The sequence below is a fragment of the Macaca nemestrina genome, chromosome 1, assembly GCF_043159975.1.
Source record: "Macaca nemestrina isolate mMacNem1 chromosome 1, mMacNem.hap1, whole genome shotgun sequence".
Classification (NCBI taxonomy): Eukaryota; Metazoa; Chordata; class Mammalia; order Primates; family Cercopithecidae; genus Macaca; species Macaca nemestrina.
In genome coordinates this window covers 179,409,393-179,434,461 of record NC_092125.1, presented here as the reverse complement: position 1 = coordinate 179,434,461, position 25,069 = coordinate 179,409,393, and the positions used below count along the sequence as shown (strand labels likewise).

The following is a 25,069-nucleotide window of genomic DNA, read 5'->3' as shown; positions in this document are numbered from 1 at the left end:
GGTAAAGCCCTCCCTGACCCTGCCTGGCCTCTCTGCCCACCGCTGGCATCCTGAACATCTTCACAGCACCTTGTGCTGTGCTGCCTTATTCCGAGGAGCACTAAGACCACAGCCTTTGAGCAGGACCTCCTGGGTTCATACTCCACTCTCCACTAACCAGCTATGTTACCCTGGGCAAGGTTCTTAACCATTCTGTGGTTTCACATCTGTACAAGGAGCAAGATGGGAGTATAAGCCTCATAAGATTGTAGTGGAGATTAAATGAGTAAATAAAGTGCTTAGAACGGTGCTGGCTACAGAGAATGTGCTGAATGAAGGGGAGACCTTTTCGGCCGCCTCTGTGGCTGTCACCCACAGATAGGTGAGCAGCCAGAGGGCTGGGAGTTGGTCACCTTCACTATTGTGTCTCTGACACCTGCCACATGCTCAGGTGATAGAGGAGGGAAAGCAAAGCTGGCCAGCAGCTTGTGGACCCTCTGCCAGGTGCTGCCTTCCTGCCCTCCTCCCAGTGTCCTTGTCCAGGCTCTCAGGCAGGCTGTCTGTGCTGCTGGGCAACAGTGGCCCATCCCTTGCACCCACCCCTTGGGCTGCACGCTAGCCTTTGGCTCCATTCTCCTTCCTTAGGCACTTTCTGCTGCTATAAATGTTCACCATGCTCTCAATGTCATGCCACTGAGCATTCTGCCCCATGGACAGGCCTGCAGAACCCAGACCCTGGGGAGCCCAGGGACCCTTATATTGGGATGGGAAATCCAATTTCCTCACCCTCCACACCCAGCCACAATGTTGAGGATCAAATAAGTGTTTAGGGACCACATAAAGCTGCCTCATAGTGGGACCAGATGAGAAGGGTGCTCCACAGCACCAGGCAAGAAGGCTGACCCTGAGCACCAGGGAACACAGGGGGCCCAGCAGGAATCCAACCCACGGGGGACAGGAGGGAAAAGTGAAGCTACCAACCAGGGAAAGGCAGGCCAGCAAAAGTAGCTGAGGGTCTGGCTTGATATGAGGGGCAGATAAACCCCCGTGCTCTAACCTATGGGGGTGGCCCCAGAAGGGTTACCTGAGTGAGCAGAGGGGATGTGGAGTCAGAGGGAGGAGGGTTCAGCAGGGAGAGTCGCTGCCAGCTACGGTGGGGTCCTCCTATGGAGGGACAGGCTGAGGTGGAAGGATACTAGTAAGCACAGGGAACTCAGATCAGTTACTCCAGCAGTCACTAATGGAGTCCCTGTTCTGGGCCTGGCATTATGCTAAGCACTGAAGAAAGAGGCTGAGGTAGACATGTGGTCTCTGCCTCAAGGAACATCACTCAGTCGGAGGGAGGTCTGCAGCCTGCCACGTCATCTACAGCCAGGCCCCTGCCCATGTAACTGATGATGCCAGAGGGCGATGGGAGGCAGCAACGCATGGGGTGAGAGCCAGAGCTCGGCAACCAGACAGCCCTGGGCTCAGATCCTGGCCTCAGCCCTGTCCAGCAGCATGAGCTGGTGGGCAGCTTCACCCCTAGAACGTGCATCTCCTCATCTGTATAATGAACATGAGAACACCTTCCTTCCTTACAGGTGGGTGCTCCACCAGTGGCAGGGATTATGACTACAGCGTCCATTGCCAAAAGAGGCTAGAGCTGGTACTCAGGACAGGTGCAAAGGGACTGCAGAGTCTCAATCAAAAAAGGAAGTCACCACCCTGGGCTCACCTGGCTGAGTACAAAGAATGTACGGACGTTCCAGAAACAGGCCTGCTCTTGGAGGAAGGTTTTCAGGTAGATGCTCTCAAAGGTCTTGAAGCAACCGACTAGAGTGACAAAAGTCTCGTCATCCTCATTGTCTGTGATGCTCTGCAGGATGGGCACCATGGGGGCCAGGCCCGTGCCCGCAGCCAGCATGAGGAGCTCACCATACTGGGGAATAGAAGGGGTATGTATGACAGGTGGGTTGGGAGAATCTCACCCTATCCCCTCTACTATGGGGCTTTTCCTTGAGCTTCCTTCAACTGGATGGCAGTGCCCTTCCTTGGTGTCCAACCACCTATGTCCCCTCTCTACCTCCTCCAGAAAGTCGTCCTTGTTTGTGAAAGGCATGTGAGGTTTGGGTAATGGAGACGATGAGATATGGGGGCTGAAAGGGAACATAACAGTATAGCCCATCCTGTAAGTGGCCTGGTTGCCTACTAAAGCATCCCCACAAGTACTCTGCTTACACACTTCTGCTGACAGGGAGCTCACTACTTCCCAAGGCAGTTTGCCCTACTATAGGCCAAATCCTTTGCCAGGGAGGTCTTTACTTACATTGAGTTGAAACCTACTCCCATCAAAGCCTTGCCCACTCCCAACGCCATTCCAGCCCTGCTCTCTGGGCTGCTTCCTCTGCCCCAGGGTACCTCTGCAGAGATCTCAAGGGCCCACCTTGGACCTCTGAGCTTGCTTATCTCTAGGCTAAATGAAATAATATGCATAAGCATGTAGCACAGCACTGGCACAAAAGAGTCACTTGAAAAAGGTGAGTTCCCGGCCGGCAGCGGTGGCTCACACCTACAATCCTAGTACTTTGGGAGGCCAAGGCGGGTGGATCACTTAAGGTCAGAAGTTTGAGACCAACATGGCAAAAAACTCCATCTCTACTAAAAATGCAAAAATTAGCCAAGTGTGGTGGTGCACGCCTGTAGTCCCAGCTACTTGGGAGGCTAAGGCAGGAGAATTGCTCAACCTGGAAGGCAGAGGTTGCAGTGAGCCAAGATCATGCCACTGCACTCCAGCCTGGGCAACAGAGCAAGACTATATCTCAAAACAAACAAACAAACAAACAAAAGGGTGAGTTTCCACCCCAAGAGGTCCCAGTTCCATCAACTCCTCCTCACTGAATTTATTTCCGGGCTCTAGGCCTCTTAAAGAGGGGTGACCCTCTGTAATCCCAGCACTTTGGGAGGCCGAGGTGGGTAGTTCACGAAGTCAGGAGATAGAGACCATCCTGGTTAACACTCCGTCTCTACCAAAAATACAAAAAATTAGCCGGGCGTGGTGGCAGGCGCCTATAGTCTCAAGCTACTCAGGAGGCTGAGGCAGGAGAATGGCGTGAACCTGGGAGGCGGAGCTTACAGTAAGTGGAGATCGCGCCACTGTACTCCAGCCTGGGCGACAGTGTGAGACTCCATCTCAAAAAAAAAAAAAAAAAAAAAAAAAGAGGGGTGACCCTCTTTAAGGTCAGTGCCTTAAAGTTTAGTACCTCAGTGATGCAGGGGTATTCACCTCCTTCATTCTAGAGATTAGGCCTCTGGGTATAAATCCCCAACCATGTGATCTGGGCAAGCTCTTTCACCAATATGAGCCTCAGTGTCCCCACTGGTAAAAAAAGAAAAGCACTTCCCCATAGCAGCACCTATCTCAGAACTGTTACAAGGATTAAATGAGATGAAGAAAAGTGCTTGATTGGCTGCATGTGGTGGCTCATGCCTATAATCTCAGCTACTCAAGACTGAGACAGGAGGATCGCTTGAGCCCAGGAGGTTGGGGCTGTAGTGAACCACCATCATGCCACTGCACTCCAGCTAGGCAAGAGTGAAACCCTGTCTCAAACAAAACAAAACAAAACAAACAAAAAAGAAAACTGCCTGGTGCAGATCCAATTAGATCCCTCCCTCTCCCTAAGCTGCTGAGACTCACGCCTGGCAGCTATTCTGCATCAGTGCTCTCTCCAGCCTCTAGGTCTTCAGCTTGCCATGCTCCTCCGCCTCCTCCCATCCTAGCTCGGGCTATCCTTTGGAAGGCCTTCCCCAAGCAGGGGAAGGGGAGGGTCCTTTCTTTGTGTTTCCACAGCTCCCTGTGAGTCCCTCTGAACCACACTGGCCATACTGTGCTGCTGTCATCTGTCTGTGTGTCTGACTCCCCCAGCAGACTGTGAGCTTCTGGAGGACAGGGGACTCATCTGACCCATCTCTGGGTCCCCAGAGTCCCCTGGCACTGGGTGAACACTTGTGTCTGTTTGTTGAATGAATGCACAGACAGATGCTAATATGTCAGTCCTCAGGGCTGATGTAATATCCATCTGTAATGAAGACAACTGCAGAGCAGCAAAACAGGGCCCGGAAGAGGGCAGGAGCTTCCCAGATGTCCTTGCATGGTGAAACCAAGGCTTACTGAAATTTCAGTGACTGCAATATTAAGGTGTGAGACACCATTTCTTTTTCCTCACCATCAGGTCCTACAGCCTCCCCAGATAAGAAATCCACGGTGGCTTATGCCTATAATCCCAGCACTTTGGGAGGCTGAGTGGGGAGGATCACTTGAGCCAAGGAGTTTGAGACCAGCCTGGGCAACATGGTGAAATCCTGTGTCCACAAAAAAATACAAAACTTACCTGGGCATGGTGATACACGCCTGTAGTCCCAGCTACTTGGGAGGCTGAGGCAGAAAGATTGCTTGAGCCCAGTAGGTGGAGCTGTAGTGAGCTGTGACAGCACTCCAGCTTGGGCAACAAAGGGAGGAAAGGAGGGGGGAAGGCAGGAAGGCAGGAAATAAATGCAGGACCTTTCAAGTATTCTGTGCATGTGAAGGAGCAGCCACAAGGCATTGGGAGGCTCCACCAGAAAAGGTGGTCAAGACAACGTTCATCTGTTATCCACTCAAGACAAGGAAGAAACACGAACGATTTCCATTCCCTGCTCTCAAGCATCTGGGGGATGCAGGGTCTAAAATGCAAGGCTAAGCATGGTTAGTACTAGGAGAATACTATGGAAGAGTATTAACATATGCATAGCACATATCTGTAGAATGGGGTTGTAGCACCTAAGAGCTGCTGTGAAGACTGTGTAAGTTACCATATAGCAAGTGCTAAGGTCCGAGCCTGGCACGCATGAGGTGCTGCACATGCTTGATATTATTATACATATATACTACACATGTACATGCAGTATGCATTTGTACATATACTCATGTGGAAGAGGATTTGGAAGGATATACACCAAGCCATAAGATGGGTGTGTCTGGGTAGATTGCCTGTGAGTGTTTTTTCTTTTCTTTTTTTTTTTTTTTTTGTCTGCTGATTTTTGGGTAATGAACATGTACTGCATTTATAAAAGAAAAAAATAATAAAAGATCTTTTTTTTTTTAAAAAACAGAATCTCTTTCTGCCACCCAGGCTGGAGTGCAGTGGCACAATCTCGGCTCATTGCAACCTCTGCCTCCTAGGTTTGAATGATTCTCATGCCTCGGCCTCCCAAGTGGCTGGGATTACAGGTGCATGACACCATGCCTGGCTAGTATGTTTTGTATTTTTAGTAGAGACAGGATTTTGCCATGTTGGCCAGGCTGGTCTCAAACTCCTGACCTCAGGTGATCCACCCGCCTCGGCCTCCCAAAGTGCTGGGATTATAGGCGTGAGCCACTGTGCCCAGCCAAAAAAGCTGTTTTAAAATTAAACAAAAAGAATGGAGAGGAAGGCATGATTCATTCTTTTCCATTTGTTTTCATTTTGCTTTGTTTTCCTAATTATAAAGTAATAGGTGTTCACTGCAAATGATTTAGAAAGTATAATGAAGAAAATAAAAATCATCCATAATTTCACTACCCAGAACTGCTAACATTTCATTGCATTTTCTTTTCATATTTTCTCTGTGCATTTTAACTTAATTTCCCAACCTCCTGTATATTCAGTTTTGTACCTAGGGTTTGTCACTTGATCTTACAGCATAAGTATATAACATCATTTATAAACATAATTTTAAAATCCAGGATATTATTCTATCAAGTACCTGTAGCCCAGTGTACCTAACTGTTCCCCTGCTGTTGGATATTCAGTTGTTTCCAATTTTCTGCTATTTTAAATAAAGATGCAATGAACATATGCAAAAGAGCCAGCATTTTGATTCATTCTGTAGGACAGACTTCCACAGTGGAATTACTGGGGCCAAGGATTTGAAGACTCTGAAGACTCTTGGTACATACTGTCATAATGCTTTCCAGATATGCACCAACTGATGAGAAATTACGAATTCTTTCTGGGAAAGTCGGGGAAGGGTTTAAAAATGCCAGGATGATGATGAGAAGAGCCATCTGAGCTGGGAAGCAGGAAGCCATGGGGCATATTTAGTCATGTGACTGCACTGTGAAATTGGAAGGTGTCTGAGGGTCAGAGGGCATAAGGGCTCCTAAACGCCAAGTACGTGAGTCTGATGTTCTAAGCAATGGGTGCCCTGGGTAACTTTGGAGCTGGGCAGGCAGTTTCATTTATAAGTGTCTATTCCGGCTGGAAGTGGTGGCTCACGACTGTAACCCCAGCACTTTGGGAGGCTGAGGTGGGTGGATCACCTGAGGTCGGGAGTTCATGACCAGCTTGACCAACATGGAGAAACCCTATACCTACTAGAAATACAAAATTAGCCAGGCATAGTGGTGCATGCCTGTAATCTCAGCTACTTGGGAGGCTGAGGCAGGAGAATCACTTGAACCTGGGAGGTGGAGGTTGTGGTGAGCCGAGATCACGCCATTGCACTCCAGTCTGGGCAACAAGAGTGAAACTCCATCTCTAAATAAAAAAATAAGTGTCTATTCCATCTTCTCCCATGTCCAACCCCAAGGATACACTTGGGATTGTGTGTGAGCTCAGGGAGAATGGCACAGTGAGATGCTGTGGGCTGAAACATGAAAACCACAGTCAATAGGGATCTCTTGAGGATTTAAGGTGCTGGCACTGACCTGGTTTGGTTTATAGAAGAAATCTCCGAAAGGTCCTCGCCAGAAAGCTGTGTCTCCTGCTCTCCAGGACTCAACATACCGGGACATCAGCCCCATCTGGTAGCACTGGAAGCAAACACAGGGAGACATCAGTGGGATAGGTACATGCTGCCAACACAAACCAGATTAGCTATTAATGTGGAGCCTGTTCTGTATGCTAAGTGCTTCACATGTGTTACCTCATTTAATTGTCCTCCTCATCCTACAAAGTTGGTACAGTCATTCCCAATTTTCAGATGAGGCCCAGAAGCTTACACAGAAGGTAGACAGGAGACTGGGATGAGAATCCATAGGACCTAAAGCCTTCAACATAGAGGTCCCAAACCCAAATGCCCACAGGGACCATTCAGGTACCATAAATGAGTGAAGAACCGGGTGATGATTAATGGCAATTAACACACAGTCTCAGCATCAGGGAGACAATAGGGAGTGATGGGGATTATGATAAGTTGGCAAGCAATCCTTCTAAGGAGGGAAGCCACTTTGCAGGTTTCAGTCTATAGTTTGTGGGGCCTAACTGGCCAGATCTATTGATTTTCCAAAAGAGGCAGGAAATCCATATTTTTATTTAAAATCTCCCATTTTTGAAATGTCTGCAATTAATTCAAAAATTTAAAACTCTATGCTGGCCAATACCGAATACATCTGTGGGCTAGATTCAGGCCACCCATCCGCAGTCTCTGCATTATTCTACACCATCTCCTGGCTTGATGAAAAATGAAGGTTACAGGAATGATTCCTCCATGGAGAGGGGAGTCTATATTGCCTGGGTGTCTGTCCACTCTGTACCAGGTACCATGTTAAGGATGCAGGCAAGACACCTAGATCTTAAGCTCCATGAAGGCAGCCAGTGCCTGAACCATGGAAATAACTTAATAAATACCTGAATGAATGAATGAATCAATCAATCCAGATTCAGGCCGTCCCCTTAAGGAGCTTACAATCCAGAAGGGACCTAAGTCTCAGACATATACAAGGTAGAGACCATCTAATACCCATGAGAAGAATAAACTAGGAATAAACCTGAGAAGGCTGCAGTCATTTCCATGGATGGGATCAAGGATGGCTTCCTGGAGGGGGAAGCATTTGAATTGGAACTTGAAAGATGGGCAAGATGGAATTCACTGGGGATGTGAGCAGGGGTGCAGAGAGGACTCTGGACATCAGGTGTAGTATGGTCAGGGGTAGGACAATCTGGGTCATGTTTTGGGAACAACAAGGGAACATGGTAGGGTGAGGGTGAGGGTGAAGCACTGGGAAACAGGACTGGAAGGGTGTTTGGAGTAAGATTATAGCCAGGCTTAACAGAGAGACATGGCTTTGGTCCCCAGACCTGTTTTTAAGCACCCATGGCCATCTCTGATATCATCCCTGACTTCCCTGGGCACCACGTGCACAATGCAAGGGAAGTCCCTGGCTCAACTGGAAGGGGTCTAGAAGGAAAGGTGTGTTTTTTCTCCTGCCTTGCTGGAGGTTGTCTCCATGCATGCTTTGTTTTCTGGCCCCTGTCTAGGGGGAGACATGATCCCAGCTGTGGCCTTAGAGGCCATATGGCATAGACAGCACCCAAGAAGAGGGGAAGGATTCTTCCATGTTGTCTTTAGTACCCTGATATTGTTTGGCTGTGTCAACATCCAAATCTCACCTTGAATTCCCATGTGTTGTGGGAGGGACCCAGTGGGAGGTAACTGAATCATGGGGGCAGGTCTTTCTCGTGCTGTTCTTGCGATAGTGAATAAGTCTCATGAGATCTGATGTTTTTACAAAGAAGAGTTTCCCTGCACAAGCTCTCTTCTCATCTGCCACCATGTAAGATATGCCTTTCACCTTCGGCCATGATTGTGAGGCCTCCCCAGCCATGTGGAACTGTGAGTCCATTAAACTCATTTCTTTCATAAATTGCCCATTCTCAGGTAAGTCTTTATCAGCAGCGTGAAAATGGACTAATACATACCCACACAGAGCCTGGCAGAGTAAATGCTTAATACATACTTGTTAAACAGAACTGACACTGAACTTTTGTCCTTCCATTTGGATGATATTACCCAAGGGGCCTTGAGACAAATGATGTCATCTTTCTGAGCTTCAGTTTCTTCATCTGTAAAATGGGAATAATATTATCTACTCTATAGGGTGGTTATGAGGTTGAAATGCGATAATTAGAATAAAGAGACAGGGGCAGTACCTGGTACCCAGAAAGTGCCTGAGAAATGGGAGCTTCTCCTTCCCTTCTACATGGGAGGGTCAAACGATAAGCCCTGCCTGCCTTCCCAATTTGCAAAGACATTTTTGGCTCTTCCTAGCCAGTGGCTTAGAGATAATTAGGCATCTCTCTAAAGAGAGGCTTTCCAGTAAACGAAGGAGAAAATCAGCCTTGCAGCTGGGAGAGATCGAGCTGCCCTGAAGAACTGTCTCCAGGCTTATCCTTTCCACAGAAACACACCCCGAGAAGCAGCTTGGGGAAGCAGGCCATTTGGAGAGGATTTGTGGAATCTCCCAGACAAACAGTTGTGTGAAGAAGGGATCCCATCCAAGCTTATGTGTGAGGGAATAAATACTCGCACTCTGATGGCAGGTAGGAAGGCGGGAGCTGGAGGCAGTGCTGAGGTCTCGGTGTCAGGGGGCAGGACTCACCTACCAGCAGCACTTCTTACTAGCTGTGGGGCCTTGGGGCCTCTGTGGGACTCAGTTTACTTATCAATGCAATACAGATAATAAGTCATGTCTTATAAGGTAGATCAAGGATGTGAACACTATTCTTAAATATTGTAATGATTCCATTTGGGAAATGATGATCTAGAGCTGTGTATTAGGTTGGCCCACATGAAGTTGATGTTTCTTTAAGTCAAAAAAGTTAGAATATCAGCAATTTCATGTAGCTCAACCTAATTATTCTTTCCACATAATTGGGCCTCCACAACTTCTTATATATTTGTTGCCTATTCCTTGGGTCTCCAGGGTGTTTTGCACCCCTACTTTGTTCATCTCATCTCTACCAATTCCTCCATCCACCCCGCCTGCTCCACCAGCACCTTCTCCTCCTGGTTGTCAGGCTGGGTACGGTTCCTAGAAGACTTGTTCTATTTCACCCCTCCCAACCTTTGGTTAACCATCCCCTCAGCCTAGAATGCCATTTATGGCCACTGCCAATTTGCACTCCAATTCCAGTGCATTGGAATTGGAATTCAAGGTCCAATTCCAATGCCCCTGGTCCTGCCCACCTGCCCTGAGAGGTGATGTTAGGTTAGTCCTGTCCATAAGCTTCTCCATGTCCTACCTCTTGCCTGAACCTCTCAGCTTGCATCCTGCTCCCTTGGCATGCCTTCCTTCTGTTCCAGGACAAAGGACTTACTTCCCCAGTTGCCTTTGTCCATATTGTTCCCAGCATTGAGTTTCCTTCCCACATTTTCCCTCTAGCTCTCCACTCCCTAGACACATAGCTTCTCCAAGGAAGCCCGGCCTGCCTCCCCTGCAACCCAGTCGCTGAGCTGGGCTGGGCCTCCTTATGCACAAAATCTGTCACACTGTATTGTCCTGATCTGGTCACTTGTCCTGGGCAGGTATCTTGAGGGTAGGCACTGTGCTTGACTCACCTCTGGACCCCTGTGCTCAGCACACAGTGGGTGCAGGGGGCCTTGGCTCCCCTTCCCTGTGCAGCTTGGTGCTCACTCTCCACAGATGGCGGGAAGGTGAGGCGAGCAGTTTCCCTTCTTCCCCTTCTCAGTCGGAGTTATCTTTTAGTAAAATCTGTCAGGAACACGCTGGAACAGCCCTTTGTTGGTGGACTAGCGGCAGTCCCTTCCCCAGGAAAGGAGATGGAAGAAGTCCTCCTTCACCTGTCCCTGCTTCTCCCTCAGGTCAGCCCCCTTTCCCGTGAACCCTGACTTTCCCCACATTGGTAGGAACTGCCCCATCATGACCAACTTGGCAGAGGAGGCACAAGTCCACGGCATCTGAGAGCATCCTCGAAGGTCAACTCACCTTAATTAACACTTCAAAGTATCCTTCTGCATTGGCAGGGCTGATGGGCGTATAGGCTCTCTGAATTTCTAAGTCATCTACTATCCCTCTGGGAAAGAGAAGCATGCAGTCAGTCAGCCAGTCATTCAACAAACCCTTTTAAGGCTGGGCACGGTGGCTCAGATCTGTAATCCCCACACTTTGGGAGGCCGAGGTGGGTGGATCATTTGAGGTCAGGAGTTTGAGACCAGCCTGGACAACATAGTGAAACTCTGTCTCTACTAAAAATACAAACATTTAGCTGGATGTGGTGGTGCACATCTGTGCACACCTGTAGTCTTAGCTACTCGGGAGGCTGAGGCACATGAATCACTTGAACCCGGGAGGCGGAGGTTTCAGTGAGCCGAGATCATATGTTACTGCACTCCAGCCTGGGCAAAAGAGCAAGACTCTGTCTCAAACAAACCAACAACTGCAAATCCTTATGAGCTACCTCCTCTGCCAGGCTGGTGAAAATAAAGGTCCTCACTGAGAGGCAGGCAAGATGCAACAGAAAAAAAAGAGTACTGGGCTCATCCACTGCCACGTGCTGGCTGTGAGATCCCAGTAGATCATCTCATCTCCCGTGGCCGCTTTTGTAAAATGGGGACAGCTATCTGCATTCCAGTTGTGTGGATGGGAGAGTGCTTCAAAAAGTACACTGAGGATGTGAGTTGTTTTGAAGACATGACTGTCATTTTTCCTGACCTCTTCTCGACCACAGAGTGATAAGGATAAAAACAACTGCTAACATTTATTAAACACTTACTAGCACCTGACAGAAGCATTAGGACTGGAAGGATCCTCAAAGGGCCCTAGTCTGAAGCCCTGTCTCATGCATGAATCCTCTCTATGTTACCAAAAACAGGGTCAGGATAACCACCATGAGTCACAGTAATAGCCATGGTGTATTAAATGTATGCATGTATCAAGCATTTCATATGCATTATCTCATTTAACTCAAACAACAACCCAAATGAGGAATTCAATGCTTAGAGAAGTGAAGTCACTTGCACAGCTGAAATTCAATCACAGCTCTAACTTCAGAGATGGGTTCCTCACCACTGTTCCTCAGAGTTTCCCAGGAGCTTCCCTAAGCAGTCTTCTCTCAAGTCCTACTACGTACAAAACTTTCTTCTCTGAGGTATGCAAAGATTAAAAAGGCCCTGTCTCAATGCACCAAAAGCATGAGGGGCTGGACAGAAATACTTAATAAATGCATATTAAACAAATGGGGACATAAGGAACAGAGCATAGAGCATGGCTTGGCTGCAGAGCACTATGACGTCTGCTGCAACAGAGGTAAAACTGATACATTTCAGAGGGAGTGTGCAGTCTCCTCTGGGAGCCTAGGAAACCTCCTGGAGGTGGGCACTGCAGGATAGGCCAGCCACTGACAAGGGCAAATTGGGACAGGAAGGGTGGCGGGAATCGGGTGTGGAGCAGGAGGCTGAGACCAGGGCAGGGGTGGGATGGCAAAGGGAGAAGAACATGGTGGGAAAGCAAGCTGGGGCCTTGGGTTAGGACATCATCATGGAGGCAATGTGTACCTCAGATACCTTCTGGGGTGCCACATTGCCTCCATGCTGCACTCCAGAGTCACATGGTCAAATATGTGTGTTAGGGATGTCACTGCAGGGACAGAGTGGGTGAAGGAGGGGAGCTAGCCTGGAGGCAGGGAATTCTGGGCATTCTGGTTCATGGATGGAAGGATGCCTGGGACTATGACCTGCCCTGTGGCCCCTCCTGCCCACTGGGATAGTGAACTTCTAGGACTGCTGGCCAGGCCACAGGCCAGAAGGAGCTGGACACAAATACCAGGGACCATTGTGAAGCAAGTGGCCAGAGTCTGAGCAGCAGTAAGTGCTCTTCTGGCTTCCACCTTCTCCTCTGGCCGCACCCTGTTTCCTTTGCTGGCTCCTCCCCCTCTTGCCAATGCCATAGATGCTGGTGTTTCCAGGGTTTGGTACTATGCGCCTTTCTCTTTCCATGCACACGTTTCCAAATACCACTCAGGTATGTGCCAATGACTCCCAAACCCATGCCTGCAGCTCAGATCTCTCTATTAAGCCTCAGATTCACAGAGCCAACAGCCTAACAGACAACTCTACCCAGACATTCCAAAGGGTCTTGTCTCTGGGCAGGCAGGGGTGGGGACTGGGGTGGGAGTAGAGTGCCTAAGTAGACTGGGAGGAAGTAGGAACCTCAGAGGAGTGGTAAAGAGCGTAACTCAGGAGCCAGGTTGTCTGGGTTTAAATCCTGGCTCTGTGACTTATTAGCTATGTGGTGCTGGGCAAGCCCTTTATTCTCAATTCTATCAATTGGTACTAATCATATTAGGTTCATACCACAAGCTCTAAAGCCAGACTGCTTGCCTTCAAATCCTGGCTCCAACATTTCCTAACTGTGTGACCTTGGCAAGTTTCTGGACCTCTCTTACTTCAATTTCCTCTGGGAAATAACTGCACCTACCACACAGGATTTTGTGAGGGTTAAATTATTTCACGCCTATAAGCACACAGAACTGTGCCTTGGATAGTAAGTGCTATTAAAGTGATTGTGTTGTTATTATTTATTATGAAAATGCATTATCTAGTTCAATCCCAAGAACCCTCTGAGTCATGTGTCACTGCATCTATCTTGAAGATGACAAATGGAGGCTTAAGGGAGAGTACGCTAGTTGCTCAAGGCCAGCAGCTAGCAAATAGCAAAGCAGGGCTGTGAAGCTTTGGTCCTCCCGCTACCTGAGTGTACCGTAGGATGAGGTGCTGGCCAGGCTGCAGGCCAAGCTGGCTGTTCCCGGGTAGAGCAAACCGGACACGGTATGTGTCCTTAGTGAGTCTGTCCACGGCACTGATGCAGAAGGCCACGAAGGTCTCTGGGTTCAGCTTGGAGGGGCAGCTCTGCAACAGGAAGAGATCCAACAGCTAGAGGTCGGGGCTCCACAGACACACAGGCATCCATAGCATCCTTCCCACTGTCCCCAAGGAGAGGCTGTCTTGGCTCGGGAAGTTTCCTGTAAACTGGACACTAGCCTCACCTTACTCCCCTTTGAAAATCAGATCCAAGAATGCCAGAGCGCTTTCCTTTGAGCCTATCCTGCTCTTAAGCATTCCATGGCTCCCCTCAGCTGCAGGGTAAAGTGCGGGCTCCTTCCTTACCTGGACACTCAAGGGCCCTGTGGATGACCCTCACACCCCATTTTATCTCCCAGGCATCTGGTGCCACACTTTTCTTCATCCTCCCAGGAACACCCTGCTGCCTCCCACTTCTGAGTCTTTATTAGCTCAAGCAGTGCCCTCTTATCCAGAACATTCATCTCCAATGTGTAAAAGACATACCCATTCTTCAAACCTGCTAAAATCCAGATTTGCATAATTTATAAGTTGATGGGACCTCAGAATATCTAACCCAATATCTGTATGTTACATATGTGGAAACTGAGGCCTGAGTTGAGTCATGCTGGCTTGTCTACAGTCACATTGTAGACAAAGATTCAAATTCATGTGGAAGTCTCAGCCCACTGCCTTTAACATTCCACCCCAACCGGCATCTCCTCCAGGAAGCCTTCTCTGAATGCTGTGACTCACAGACCTTTCTCTCCTGTAAAATACTCCATTTACTCTTGGGACCCCTCAATCCCAGCTTAGGGCCTGGCACCATGTGTTCCCGCAGCACCAACTCTGGAACCCCAGTTACCCATGGTAGTGCTGACAATATCACTGAATCGACAGAAATTCTCGGGCTTGGCATTCGAGGCCTTGTCTCCACTGTGGCCCTTCCCACACCCCCCATCCAGGATGACCTCTTCATCATCAGCCAGAGCACCTGGGTACCCTCCGGCACGGCTGCCTGGTGCTTTGGAAGGAACACTGGACTGGGAGTTGGGAGAACTGGGTTTAGCCCCAGCTCAGCTACTGCCTCCCTGTGGAGTCTTCAGCATATCAACTGATCCTCTGGGTTTCAGTTTCCTAGTCTATAAAAAGGGCCACTCATCCCTGATAACTTTATAGGGTTATCATGAGGGTCAGATGAGATACAATGTAAAAAGCATTTTATAAAATATAAGTTACCATGGAAATGTAAAATCTTTTCCTATTATTATTGCTTCATTAAAAGTTAAAAAACAAAATTACAGGCCGGGCGCGGTGGCTCAAGCCTGTAATCCCAGCACTTTGGGAGGCCGAGATGGGCGGATCACGAGGTCAGGAGATCGAGACCATCCTGGTTAACACGGTGAAACCCCGTCTCTACTAAAAAATACAAAAAACTAGCCAGCCGAGGTGGCGGACGCCTGTAGTCCCAGCTACTCGGGAGGCGGAGGCAGGAGAATGGCGTGAACCCGGGAGGCGGAGCTTGCAGTGAGCTGAGATCCGGCCACTGCACTCCAGCCTGGGTGACAGCGCGAGACTCCGTCTCAAAAAAAAAAAAAAAAATTACAAATTGGAATATGCTATTTTATAGGACTGACAAAATGTTTGTGTTTGTTTGCTTCCATCTGTTTGCAATTTTTTTTTTTTTTTTTTTTTTTTTTTGAGACAGAGTCTCGCTCTGTTGCCTAGGCTGGAGTGCAGTGGTGAGATCTCGGCTCACTACAACCTCTGCCTACCAGATTCAAGTGATTCTCGTATCTCAGCCTCTCGGGTAGCTGGGATTACAGACGTGTGCCACCACATCCAGCTAAGTTTTATACTTTTAGTAGAGATGGAGTTTCACCATGTTGGCCAGGCTGGTCTTGAACTCCTGACCTCAGGTGATCCACCCACCTCGGCCTCCCAAAGTGCTGGGATTACAGGCGTAAGCCACCGTGACCAGCCAAGTAACCCTGTGATTCTTTGTCCCCCTTCTGTAAGCTGAGTTTTTTCAGCACTGGTACCCTGGCATCTTTATTACCAATCTCCTTGTGCCTAGCACACAGGATATGGTACTTAGTAGATCTGGGAGAAACACATTCATTCATAAAACAAATATTTAATGAGTGCCGACTGTAATGCCAGGAACTACTCAAGGTGCCGAGGATAGAACAGTGAGAAAGACAGAGGCCCCTCCTCTGCCAGAACTGATATTTTAGCAAGAAGATGGACAATATACACATAAAAGAATACATCTAGATGGTGTCTGGTAGTCCTGAGTTAGGAAGATAAATGAAATTTGGGCAGAGATCAGAAAGAAGTGAAGGGGTGAGCCACGTGGAGATGGAGGGCAGTGAGAAGAAAGAAAACACAGAGGTTGTCACAAACATTCCCCAGTCACTAGCAGAAGCCAGAGCACTCTAGTCCCCATCACCACCTTCCAGTGGCAGAAACACAAGGAGACATTAAATATAAAGTTATTCATGCCTGTAATCCCAGCAAGCACTTTGGGAGGCCAAGATGGGAGGTTCGCGTAAGCCCAGGGGTTTGAGCCCAGCCTGGGCAATATTGCAAGACCCCGTCTCTATCTTCATAAAAAGCAAAAATACGGCCAGGTACAGTGGCTCACACCTGTAATCCCACTACTTTGAGAGGCTGAGGCAGGCAGATCAGTTGAGGTCAGGAGTTCGAGACCAACATGGTAAAACCCCAACTCTACTAAAAATGCAAAAAAAAAAATTAGCTGGGCATGGTGGTAGGTGCCTGTAATCCCAGGTACTCAGGAGGCTGAGGCAGGAGAATTGCTTGAACTTGGGAGGCAGAGGTTTCAGTGAGCTGAGATAATGCCACTGCACTCCAGCCTGGGTGACGGAGTGAGACTCTGCAATAATAACAATAATAATAATAATAATAATAATAATGTCATGTTGTTTTGGGGTTCAGAGAAACAACTGCAAGGCCAGGCATGGTGGCTCACGCCTCTAATCCCAGCACTTTGGGAGACCGAGGCAGGTGGATCACCTAAGGTCAGGAATTCGAGACCAGCCTGGCCAACATGGTGAAACCCCATCTCTACTAAAAATATAAAATTAGTCAGGTGTGGTGGCACACGCCTGTAATCCCAGCTACTTGGGAGGCTGAGACATGAGAATTGCTTGAACCTGGGAGGCGGAGGTTGCAGTGAACCAAGATCACGCCACTGCACTCCAGCCTGGGCAACAAGAGCAAAACTCCATCTCAAAAAAAAAAAAAAAAGAAAGAAAAAAAAGAAAAGAAAAACAACTGCATTTGTTCAGAATATCTGATCTATAATAGCTTAAGAACAACGTGTGTAAAAATGACTAAGTTTTGGTCTAGTTGGAGCCCCAAGAATGAGGAATGGTTGGTCAAAAAGTGATGATGGCTAGGCAAAGTGGCTCACGCCTGTAATCCCATCACTTTGGGAGGCTGACGTGGGAAGATCGCTTGAGACCAAGAATCGAGACCAGCCCTGGCAACATAGCGAGATTCCATCTCTACAAAAAAGGAAAAAAAAAAGTGATGATGATGCCAGATGGCATTGAGAGAGGTAGAAATGGGAGACACCTCTACTCCACATTAGTCAGGAGGGACACAGAAAATGGGAAGACTGTTCAGATGCGGGAGACCAAGACAGGGACAGATGCAAAACAAAACCTATGCACAGTGCCAGAAGGAATGGGTCCTCAGTTTCCCTATCTGTGTAATACAGGGGATGAAGTCCGGTGTTCTGACATTTATAACTGTGAACCCTCCTAAACATTACAATAAAGGGCTAATCTGCTTAGTCCAGACTATGAAGTCCTGCAGGAGTTAAGGAGGAAAAAGTCAGTAAGGGCCAGAGAAGAAAAAATATCAGCCCTAACATCCATTATTTACCTAGAATAAACTATGGCTAGTTTAGTCCATAAGGACAAGGACTGTGTCTGTCACGCTCACTCTCAAATCCTCTCTGTCTCACAGGGCCTGGTATATAATAGGTACTCAATAAACATAGTTAAGTGAAATGGATGTCAAGCTCTGTGCTACACATCACAAACATTTAGCCTCAATTTACAGATGGGGAAACTAAGGCTTAGGTTGACTAAGGGACTTTGCCTCAAACCACACAGCTGCTAATAAGTTTGCTTCAGGGCTGGGCTTTGAGCCTGGATCTGTTTGCTTCTGTTATGTGTACTCTTTTCTTCTGCTGTACAGTCAGGGAAGGCTTCCTAGAGGTGTGCTTTGCAGGGCCAAGGCTAGTAGATTCTGCCGCCCTGGTGCTCATATCGAGAAGCAGCCTCCCTCACCTGTGACTCTGGCCCACGCAGCAGGCTCCTGTCCTTGCTGGCTCGGGCTGCCTCCCACCTTGCCAGGTCTCGGTGATAGAGGTCAAACACACAGGGTGAGCAGCCACTGCCACAGCACTGGGAGGGCAGGGGTTCCATGGGCCGCAGCTGCAGCCAGGCTTCCTCAGTGTCGTCGTCCTCCTCCCTCTCACCCATCATCAATGGGGCTTGGGTAGCCTAGAAGGAACAACTGGGTGCTCTTCCAGAACAGGCCAGGCTCTATGAGACCATGGGCCAAGGCCCTGCTCCTTGGCCAGCCTGGGAGAGGGAAAACACAGGGGTTATTCTCTGGTCTCCTCTATTCCTCACATTCTCCAAAGTCTGCAGGTGCCAGCCTCTGTGCAAGCGCTGGGGATGGAGATGGATCAGCCAAGGGGTCTGCTGTCTGGTAGGGAGCATTAACCATTTACTATCATTGGTTTTAGAAGGGCAATCCCTTGTGTGAAATGAATCTTTCTTTACTAGAGGAAAGGGTTTGGCTTCAGGAAACCTGGTTCTACTACTCATGAGCTCTGCGACTTCAGGAAGGTTTAGCAGGATGGGACCCCCTTGAGCACAGAACAGTGTCTTATTCTTTTTGTATTTTACCACCAAGCATAGCTTGGCATACGGAAGAAAGGACACAACAATCAGAGCTGCTAACCAAGGTTTCCTGATCTGTTCCTGTGCTCTGAGTGCCAGTTGACACTTTACATAGAAAAGTCTCATTGAATTTTAAAAGATATTTTTGTTTTGTTTTGTTTTGTTTTGTTTTGTTTTTCTGAGATGAGGTCTCACTCTGTTGCCCAGGCTGGAGAGCAGCGGCACAATCATAGCTCACTGCAGCCTCAACCTCCTGGGCTCAAGCAATCCTCCTGCCTCAGTCTCCTGAGTAGCTGGGACTACAGGTGTGCGCCACCATACCTGGCTAATTTTTTTTTTCTTACTTTTTGTAGAGACAGGGTCTCACTATGTTGCCAGTCTGGTCTCAAACTCCTGGCCTCAAGTGAGCTTCTCATCTCAGTCTCCCAAAGTGCTGGGATTACAGGAATGAGCCACCATGTCTGGCCTTAAAATGTTTTAAATGATAAAGTAAAATATATACCTACAACTCAATTATAAAAAATTAATTAAAAATATAAAAGAACACCTATGTAATTACTGCTCAGTCAAGTAAAAAGAACCTTGCCAGTATTCCAGAAGCCACCTGTGTCCCTTCCTGATAACTGCACTTCCCCTAGGTTACCATAATCTGACTTTTGTGATAATTATTTCCTTTTTCCCCTAGTTTTGCCACCTATGTTTGCAATCCTAACCACTATAGTTCAGCTTTGCCCAGAGTTTCATACAGCTTCTAAAATGGTGGCAACCAGGGTTTTAACTCTGGCATGTCTGGTTTCAAAACGTATCGTTCTTTAATCGCAGGAAACAGAAGGTTGTGATGGTCCAGGTGTGATGAGATGAGGATTTAGACGTGCAGCTTCAGGCAGGATGAGAAGGCAGGGGTCAATGAGAGAAATACTGAAGAGGAAATTAATAGGACACTGACACTGAATAGATGTGAGGGAGTGTGGGGGGATAGTGGGGTAGAAGGGACATCCAACCCCTTGGATCTGGCTTGGATTTTGGGTAGACAGAAGGCTCAAGAAGAAGTTGAGTTTTAAGGGAAAGTAGAAGAGAGTTTAGTTTGAGGTATGCTGAGTGACTGTAGAGGATCCAAATGCAAAATCCAGTGGTGAGTTGGATTAAACAGGTCTAGATACGAGTCTGGAGATGGATGGACAGTGAAGAGAGAAAAACAGGTGCAGTTGAAGGCCTGCCTGGCTTCGCTCTCTCCTGTGACCACTCCATGCACTTGGTCCATCCCTGCTCATAAAAGGAGCTCAATAAACACTTTTCTTTCTTTCTTTCCTTTTTTTTTTTTTTTCTGAGACAGAATCTCACTCTGTTGCCTAGGTTGCCAGGTTGGAGTATAGCAGCACGATCTCGACTCACTGCAACCTCTGCCTCCTGGGCTCAAGCGATTCTCCTGCCTCAGTCTCCCAAGTAACTGGGACAACAGGTGCCCAACACAATGCCTGGCTAGGTTTTGTATTTTGAGTAGAGACAGGGTTTCACCATGTTGCCCAGACTGGTCTTGAACTCTTGACATCAGGTGATCTGCCCACCTTGGCCTCCCAAGTGTTGGGATTACAAGCGTGAGCCATCACACCCAGCCAATAAACACTTTTCAAATGAATGAGTCTCTCTCTACCTTACAGCATTCAAACTGTTACATGTTTATGTGTCTCTCTTCTTTGAAACAGTTCTACTTGAGGGCAGAGTCCTGCTTTTCATTTATTCATGAAACGGCACAGTGGCTAATTTTTTTTTTTTCTTCTTCTTCTGAGACAGACCTTGCTCCAATACCCAGACTAGAGTGCAGTGGCACAATCTTGGCTCACTGCAACCTCCATCTCCCGGGTTCAAGCGATTCTCCTGCCTCAGCCTCCCGAGTAGCTGGGATTACAGGTATGCATCACCACGCCCAGCTAAGTTTTGCATTTTTTTGTAGAGATGGGGTTTTGCCATGTTGGCCAGGCTGGTCTCAAACTCCTGGCCTCAAGTGATCTGACTGCCTCAGCCTCCCAAAGTGTTGGGATTATAGGCATGAGCCACTGTGCCCAGCCACAGTGGCTATTCTTAAATGTGCATAATATGAAAGAAGGGAAGGAATAAAGGAACCCAATTTCAGGGCTATTGGTTAAACATAGTCTGAAAGACAAATCAGTGAGGTGATTTGGCTATGAATTATTTGTTTATTTATTTGGAGATAGGGTCTCACTCTTGTCGCCCAGGCTGGAGTGCAATGGCATGATCATGGCTCACAGCAGCCTCAACCTCCTGGGCTCAAGTGATCCTCCTGCCTCAGTCTAGAGTAGCTGGGACTATAGGTATGTGCCGCCACCGCCAACTAATTTATTTTTTGTAGAGATGGGGTCTCACTGTGTTGCTCAGGCTGGTCTCAAACCCCTGGGCTAAAGCAATCCTCCCGCCTCGGCCTCTCAAAGTGCTGGCATTACAGCGTGAGCCACCGTGCACAGTCTGAATTACTTTGAAATGTTTCTGTGAGGGCAGTTTGGGATTCATCAGGGTTCTCCACACTTACATGTAGACTCCACAGTTTTTACGGAAATCTCACCTGCAAGCTAACTATTCATTTAAAATTCCACAAGCAGGCTGGACACGGTGGCTCAGACCTGTAATCCCAGCACTTTCACAGGCCAAGGCAGGAGAATTGCTTGAGGCTAGGAGTTCAAGTCCAGTCTAGGCAACATAGCAACACCCTGTCTCTAAAACAGTAAGGTAAAATTACACAGGCAAATCAAAGTAAAAGAGAGTGTTCGCCTTGGCCGGGCGTGTGGCTCACACCTATAATCCCTGCACTTTGGAAGGCGAAGGCGGACGGATCACCTGAGGCCAGGAGTTTAAGACCAGCCTGGCCAACAGGATGAAACCCCGTCTCTACTAAAAATACAAAAATTTAGTCAGCCATGGCAGCACGCACCTGTAGTCCCAGCTACTCAGGAGGCTGAGGCGGAAGAATCGCTTGAAGCCAGGAGGCGGAGGTAGCAGTGAGCTGAGATTGTACCACTGCACTTCAACCTGGGCAACAGGAGCAAAACTCCATCTCAAAAAAAAAAAGAGAGTGTTCCTTCCTCTCAGTACTAAGAGCAGAGCTGAGAAGAAGTCTGATGCTACAGAGCATTATTTGATGTAAACATCATGCCTCTAAAACGCCAGCTACCTCTGAGAGCTCCCAGCATTTGATTTTTCATTCGTTCCTGCCACAAACACATACTAGGCAGGGGCTGTGGCATGAGGTGCTCCAGAATACAGAGGTGAGAAACATTCATCCTGCCCTGATGGGAGAGTCATTCACTAAACAGATGATAACCATTATAAAAGATGCCACTTACTGGGCCAGAGTCTATGCCAAGTGCTCTGCATGCCTCACTCAATCCTCCCAACAGCCATATGTAGGTAGGCCATGCTCCTCCTCATTGTATAGAGGAGAAAACTGAGGCCCAGGTCAGGAAGCCAAAAGTATGAAGGCCAGTTTGCACGCCTGGGTCTCTTTGGCCTCCAGACTGGTGCTCTTTCTCCCTAGGCTTCCAAAGCGCAAGGAAAGGGTACTTTCATCTCCAATTCCTAGCACCTGCACTGGGCTGGCACAGAGCAAGGATCCTATTACCAAACTGTCTTCAAATTATATGGGCACTCTGGGGCCTCCAAATGGCACTAATTTCACTCAGGCATAAAGTGCTAGGATCAAGTGTGGCCAAGTCTGTGAGCGGGCAGAGAAGGAGACCACCAAGTCTGCCAGAGGGCAGGGAAGTCTCATTTCTGGGTTCCCAGTCACTTCCCAGGAGTCCATACCTGTAAGATCTTTTTCTGCTTCCCACCCCCATTTATACTGGAGCTTCTGGTGGTCCCACAGAATGTAATTCCAGTCTCTCCCTAACATCAGCCATCAGCGCATCTGCCACCAGTCCCCTGCTTAGCAACCTTTAACAGCTCCTGTTGACTACTGGATAGAATCCGATCTCCTTGCCTGGTGTCCAAAGCTCTTCCTGATCAGACCTTACCCAAATTATCTTACCACTTACTATTGCTGGTTTTAGAAGGGCAGTGTTCAATGAATCTTTCTTTAACAGAATAAAGAGTTTGGCTTCAGGAAACTTACTACTGCTCATGAGCTTTATGACTTCAGGAAGGTTTAGCAGGCTGGGACCCCCTTGAGGTCAAGGATGGTATCTTAGGCTGGGCGCGGTGGCTCATGCCTATAATTCTAGCACTTTGGGAGGCCAAGGCAGGCGGATCACCTGAGGTCAGGGGTTCGAGACCAGCCTGGCCAACATGGTGAAACCCCATCTCTACTAAAATACAAAAATTGGCCGGGTGCGGTGGCTCAAGCCTGTAATCCCAGTACTTTGGGAGGCCGAGACGGGCGGATCACGAGGTCAGGAGATCAAGACCATCCTGGCTAACCTGGTGAAACCCCATCTCTACTAAAAAATACAAAAAACTAGCCGGGTGAGGTGGCGAGCGCCTGTAGTCCCAGCTACTCGGGAGGCTGAGGCAGGAGAATGGCGTAAACCCAGGAGGCAGAGCTTGCAGTGAGCTGAGATCCGGCCATTGCACTCCAGGCTGGGCGACAGAGCGAGACTCCGTCTCAAAAAAAAAAACAAAACAAAAAAACACAAAAATTAGCTGGGGTGCATGCCTGTAATCCCAGCTACCCAGGAGGCTGAAGCAGGAGGATCACTGGAACCTGGGAGGTGGAGGCTGCAGTGAGCTGAGATTGCACCACTTCACTCCAGCCTGGGCGACAAAGCAAGACTCTGTTTCAAAAAAAAAAAAAAAAAGGATGGTGTCTTATTCTTTCTGTATTCTACCACCAAGCACAGCCTGGCATATGGAAGGTTCCCTGTAGTTTACAAATACATTCTGGGAGCCAAGATTAGCGCTAGGTGTTGGGAAGCAACAGAGGTAAACAGGTCATTGTTCCTACCTTCACAGAGCCTCATAGACTACACGTACATGGTGTTACATCAACCCAATTCATTTTTATTGCATGCTATGGACCAGGTATGCATTATGAGTGGATGAGGTCTGATCCCCTCTTTATGCTGATTTTTTTTTTTTTTGAGACAGGGTCTTGCTGTGTTGCCCAGGTTGGAGTGCAGTGGCAGGATCACAGCTCACTGCAGACTTGATCTCCCAGGCCCAAGTGATCCTCCCATCTCAGCCTCCTGAGTACCTAGATCTATAGGTACATGCCACCATGCCTAATTTTTTTATTATTTGTAGAGAGGAGGTCTCACCATGTTGCCCAGGCTGATCTCAAACTCCTGGGCTCAAGTGGCCCATCCCACCTAGGTCTCCCAAAACGTTCGGATTACAGGTGTGAAGGATAACTCTTGGCCTTCTCCACGTTTTAACAGTCTCACCTGCTCTGCTATTTTGAAAATTAGCAGAAAAGTTGGCCACATCAGTCAGGAATTTTAAAGAGCTGGTTCATGCGTCCTCTGAGCCTCTATCTTTTCAGTTCAAGAGGCACCACCTTTAATCCAGGCCTTGACACACGTTGCCTCAGGCTGGATGACTTTTCCCACCCCTCAGGCCTTGGTTTTAAAGGTCACCTCCCTTCAGAGGCCCTCCCTGAATCTTCCCCTCCTCATTCTCTATAAGGCACTCTATTTGTTTCTACCATACGCACATTCACTAAACACATTTACTATCTGCCAGGCACTGTTCTCAGTGCTGGGGATATAGCAGTGAAGAAACAGAAACCCTTGCACTCACGGAGCTCATATCTTAGGGTGAGAAAGTTATTAAGCAAGATCAAGATGGAAAACAGATGGTACGATAGTGTGAAATGCTAACGAGAAAAATACGGAAAAGGCATAGGGAGTGTGTGTATCGCAGTTGACTTATTTGTTTGCGTTGTTTACCTGCGTTCTGTCTGCATCTCCCACTAAACTGTAAGCTCTACATCTCCCATTTGTCTTATTTACCAATGCCAACCGGGGCTAAGCACAGCGCCTGACACACAGCAGGCAGCTGATAGACAGGTGTTGAGCAAGGAGCAAAAGCGTATCTTCATTGCTTTGTCCTTGCTTCTAGGAGGCGAACTGGGAAATCCAGAGGGAAAGGAAAAGCCAGGAAAGTGGCTCGCTTTTGGGGCTAGGGAAGAGGTGTGCAGTGTGCAGTCACGCTCAGGAGAAGGGCAGCGCGGCAGAGGCGCTCGCAGCAGCGCGCTGTACAGGTGCGCCAGCTTAGGCATTTCTATCCCTATTTTTACAGCGAGGGACACTGGGACTCAGAGAGGGAAGTGCCTTGCCAAGCTCCAGCTGCTCATAAGCGATTAACCTTGTCTAAGTCCAGGTTTGAAGTCCTGGAGCGATTCTGGACCCACCACGACCACTCACCTACTCGCTCGCGCTTCCCCTCACGTGAGATTTTCCAGGTTCCTCCCTGTCTCCGGGTAGGCGGGGCGCGCTTAGCAGGTATCACCTATAAAAAAATGAGAACGGGCTGGGGGCAGGTGCAGGACAAGAATATCCTCACTGTGATTGGTTGAATTGGCTGCCATTCCCAAAACGAGCTTTGGCGCCCAGCCC

General features: G+C 48.3%; 1 protein-coding gene across 6 annotated transcripts in view; it reads right to left on the bottom strand.

Annotated features, from left to right (window-relative positions):
- The window catches only part of LOC105495099 (cytochrome b5 reductase like), a 30,936-nt gene extending 5,965 nt beyond the window's left edge, over positions 1-24,971 (bottom strand). Inside the window, exons 1-6 of one of the 6 annotated variants that reach the window (XM_011764300.3) lie at positions 24,878-24,963; positions 17,886-18,182; positions 13,481-13,629; positions 10,709-10,796; positions 6,689-6,793; positions 1,697-1,900 (exon numbers count right to left, since the gene is read on the bottom strand). In XM_011764300.3, coding sequence (XP_011762602.1) covers positions 1,697-1,900; positions 6,689-6,793; positions 10,709-10,796; positions 13,481-13,629; positions 17,886-18,083 — 744 coding nt within the window. In that variant the 5' untranslated portion in view covers positions 18,084-18,182; positions 24,878-24,963. The other 5 variants (XM_011764301.3, XM_071092680.1, XM_024797021.2 and 2 more) reach the window with 5 other exon arrangements.
- Positions 24,972-25,069: the final 98 nt, after the last annotated feature.